This window comes from Trypanosoma rangeli, assembly GCF_003719475.1.
Source record: "Trypanosoma rangeli strain AM80 chromosome Unknown Tra_15.4_contig_00627, whole genome shotgun sequence".
In the NCBI taxonomy this organism is placed as follows: Eukaryota; Euglenozoa; class Kinetoplastea; order Trypanosomatida; family Trypanosomatidae; genus Trypanosoma; species Trypanosoma rangeli.
The window spans coordinates 1-3,813 of NW_021706376.1; the positions used below are offsets into that span (position 1 = coordinate 1).

At 60.3% G+C, this 3,813-nt stretch overlaps 3 protein-coding genes across 3 annotated transcripts; all 3 read right to left on the bottom strand.

Annotated features, from left to right (window-relative positions):
* Nucleotides 1-3: 3 nt before the first annotated feature.
* Nucleotides 4-2,133, bottom strand: TraAM80_09592 (putative trans-sialidase; the record flags this gene model as incomplete). Its single annotated transcript, XM_029386267.1, has 1 exon — nt 4-2,133. One exon carries the CDS (start codon nt 2,131-2,133, stop codon nt 4-6), a length of 2,130 nt encoding a protein of 709 aa, XP_029233861.1.
* Nucleotides 2,134-2,743: 610 nt separating this feature from the next.
* On the bottom strand, nt 2,744-3,139 carry TraAM80_09593 (uncharacterized protein; the record flags this gene model as incomplete). The annotated part of the gene is made up of 1 exon (XM_029386268.1): nt 2,744-3,139. The coding sequence occupies one exon, from the start codon at nt 3,137-3,139 to the stop codon at nt 2,744-2,746; it is 396 nt and encodes a 131-aa protein (XP_029233862.1).
* A 64-nt stretch (nt 3,140-3,203) lies between these two features.
* Nucleotides 3,204-3,653, bottom strand: TraAM80_09594 (uncharacterized protein; the record flags this gene model as incomplete). Its single annotated transcript, XM_029386269.1, has 1 exon — nt 3,204-3,653. The coding sequence occupies one exon, from the start codon at nt 3,651-3,653 to the stop codon at nt 3,204-3,206; it is 450 nt and encodes a 149-aa protein (XP_029233863.1).
* Nucleotides 3,654-3,813: the final 160 nt, after the last annotated feature.

A 3,813-nucleotide genomic window follows, 5' to 3' on the forward strand; every position in this document is an offset into this window, starting at 1 on the left:
GCGTCACTTCGTTCCCTCGCACCCCCCGCACCGGCCTTCGTTGCCCCCAAAGAAAACGTACGACAAATCACCCTGCAGCGGCAGCAGCATTTCTTCGGTCACCGCCCCATCGCCCGCGTCTGTCGTGCTGCTGGGGCCCGACGCAGGCACGGAATTGCCCCCCAGCGACCCCACCATCTCGCCGTCAACGTAGGCGCTGCCGCTGACGTCCCGGACCGTCAGTGCCACCTGGTACGTCGCCCCCTCCATCCACGGCAGAGCTGCCGTACTCGCGCCTCCCCTGCCGCCCGTCCGCCAGCGCTTCCCCTCGTCGTAGCTCAGGCTCAGCTCCAGCACGTGCCGGCCCACGCTCACCCCCACGCCCAGCAACGTGGTGGCGCTCGTGGGGGCGCGACGGATCGTCGCCGTCGCCACCACGGTGAGCCCACGCCCAGCGAAGCTGTACGCCGGCGCCCCCGCCTGCTCAACCACCGGCCACACAATCCGTGACGCGGGCCCCGTCAGGTTAAAGCCGTTGGCAATCTTCGTCGCTTCCCTCACCGTGGCGTTCATCCAAAGGTAGTCGTCGGCCCATTGGGTGGCATTCCCAGCGTCGGACAAAAAGCCAACCAACCCGTCCGTGGGCACCGGAGGGTTGCAGGCAGCCCCCGACTGGGCAGGCTCCCCAGCCGTCGTGGCGGCGCCGCAAAGCGCTGCGACTTTTGCGTCCGCCTTCTTCCAAGCACCCAGCACATCCTTGACCCGCTGCAGCTGCTCGGTGAGGGGCGCAAAAATAAGGCCGCTCGACGTGTTGTCTCTTCTCTCGTACACGGCAAACAACTTGTTATCGTCCTTTGCGTACAGCAGGGCGCTGAACTCGTGGCTCTGCAGCGGGTCCGTGGCGATCGGGCCCACAGGGTGCATGCGCTTGTTGTCGGTCATCCAAAGCTGCAGCACGCTCCCAATGGTTTTTGTCTCGTCGTCGTAACTGTGCCACTGCCGGGAAAACAGCACCACCTCCGCGCCGTCGATGGTTGCCGTTATGAAGTCGTCTCCCTCGCCGCGCTCAACGCCTTTGAGGAAATCGCCCAGCAGGTACGCGTGCGACCCGGTCACCTCCTTCCACGCCGCCTCCGCGCCACCGGATTCGTACAGCCGGTAGCGCTGAAGCTCATCCGTGGCAATCATAAGGAGCTTCCCGCCCCACTCGAGGAGAGTGGCAGCGACGCAGCCCTCAGCCACCGCACCGCTCGAAGGGAACTTCCAAGCCCGACTCGCTGCACTCCCTCCGTTGGTCGAGTAGAGAACTGTGCAGACATGCGCGCCGCTTTCGGAGCTCACCGCCACCAGAGGGAACACAACCTTCTTGCTTTTGTCCACCACGCCCCTCCCGGCATTATCCACGAAGGACCTCCACTTGTGTGTCTTCATCGCCGCGGTGAAGACGGTCTTCAGGTGTGAGGGATCTTTCGAAGTTGACTCTGTGGATTGTGTGGATTTGGTCCACGTTAGTGATTTGGTTCCGCTGGAGTCGGCTACTGTAGCCTCATACAACGCAACCTCCCAAGCTGTAGGTGGCTGTGATTGTGATGATGGTGGTCCTCGTGGTGATGATGGTGTTGGTGATCGTTTATTACGACGACCCTGCAATCCCTTGTAGCTCATCAGCAGCAGCAGTATTTTATCGTCCTTCACAACCGCCTTGGGGCCGTAGAGGTAGCCAAGAGGGTTAACGGCCTTAGTGCCGTCAGGCACCACCTTCGTCCACTGGCATCCATCTCCCGTAGCAACAGCAGGCACTGATGTGCAGCCACAACTATTTCCATCCCCTTTGGGGCTGATGCACGTCGCCCAAATGCCAGCGCCTGACATGAGAGAAGGGCCGTAGCGTGCCTTGGCGAGGGCAACCACCACCCCCTTCGCACCCACAAGGGAGTGGCCAGTGAATGCATACACTTTCCTCCCAGCAGTCAGACCAGACAAACCTGCAGCTCCACTGGGCGTGTTGCCTCTTTTGAACAGCTCAACTGTCGACGGCGTCTTCGCTGCAGCCTCTGGCTTAATATCTTTAGCTTCCGCAGCCCCGCTGCCGCTGCCGCACATCGACAGCACGCAGAGGAGCAGCACCGCGGAATAAAACAGCTGCCGGGGCATGTTGTGTGTGTGTGTGTGTGTGATGCTGGTGGTGACTGCAGGGCCTTTCAAAGTGCACAGTAGCAAGTAGCGTTTGGTCTCTTTCCTTCCGTGTGCGTGTGTAGGCGGGAGAAGAGTGAAGCGAGAAAACAAAGGTGGTGACAGAAAAAAAATACACTGGCGACGCACAGTTCACCGGCAGCAGGGCGCACCTCCGGCCCCTCACTCCCCGGCAGCACACGGTAGAAGCGCAGCCACACCCGCAGGGTAGCAAAGAAGCAAACAAAAAAAAAATGTGGGCCTCCTCCCACCGGCCCTCCGCCTCCTGCGTGCAGCGGGCGGGGCCCAGAAGGCCAGCGGCCTCCACGTGTCTACTGGTGCAAGAGCAGCAGCCGTGCGAGGCGCACACGGCACCCCAAAGAAAGTGCGTGCGGCAAGAAACAAATTAACTGAGAGGCATCAAAAAAAGACGTGCCTGTGCGGATCGCCCACGAAGCAAAAAAAAAAAAAGAGCAACCAAAAACAAGCAAATTGTCCTCCACGGAGAGGAAGTTATTCCCAGCAGTGTGTGTGTGCGCGCGAGGAAGAAGCCGCAGATGCCCCGCACTGAGAGGTCGCGCACCCCTCACACTCACACAAACGCCCACAACCCCAACAGAAGCAGCGGCGGCAGCAGTCGGCACCCACAGGCAGCGCTATCCTTAACACTGCCCTTCCGCAACGGACTCCCGCTGCCGTTGCTGATATTGTTGTGGACTACGAGACCGGATGCCGCGGTCTTCACTGCCGTGGGATTAGCAGAAGCATCTTCAACTGCACTGCCTCCCCGGCCCTTGTTTGCCCCACCGCCTGCAACCGTTACTCCTGTGCGGTTTTCGTCCTGCACCGCCACAGCGGGAGTGCTTGCGTCTGACGGTGACACGCCGCCTTTTTCCTGAGAGACACGGGACGCTGCGCCCCCCGTTGTATTATTCCCAGCAGGGCCGCTGTTCTGCGGCACACCGCCTGCACAAGCCAATGTCCGCATTTGCCCCACTTTCAGCTGCAGTGCCCGCCTTCTCTTGGCCCGCTGCCTTCGCACCCAACGGCTGTCAGGCAAACGGAAGCTGCGAGACCGTGTGTGATCCCGCAGGAGTCGCACCCGGGACACCAGCGCCAACAGCGGCACCGTCGCCAGTAAGGTGCGAAAAGGCAGGCAGACTGGAGGCGTGCTGGGCCTGAGAAACCATAGCGCCAGAAGCAGAATTACGATTTTGGGAAGCTGCAGGGTTTACTCCACCATTGAGAGAGGCACCAGCAATTTCTGTTGGTGAATGCGCAGCGCCGCTTGAAAGGGACTGCTTCACAGAAGCACAAGCTTCAGTTAACTCACGAGAGACATCCCCACCACACGGCGGGGGAGGAGTTCCAGCAGAAAAAGAGATGGTCTCACCCGAAGCAACAGGAGTGACTTGACGAGATGCACCGCCACCACTCCAAACTCCACTTGAAGGTGCTGCTTGTAAAACGTCTTGAGCCTCACCAAAAGTTTCACCAGCCATATGAGGGTGACCGGCAACACCCACAGTGCACGGCACACATTTCGGTGGCTTTTCGGACTCATGTGCATCACGACCCCTCGCACAACATGGGGCAGAAGAAACACCACCTTGCGGGAAAGGGAAACGGGAAGAAGTGCCCTGCAGTGCATGCACATTATTC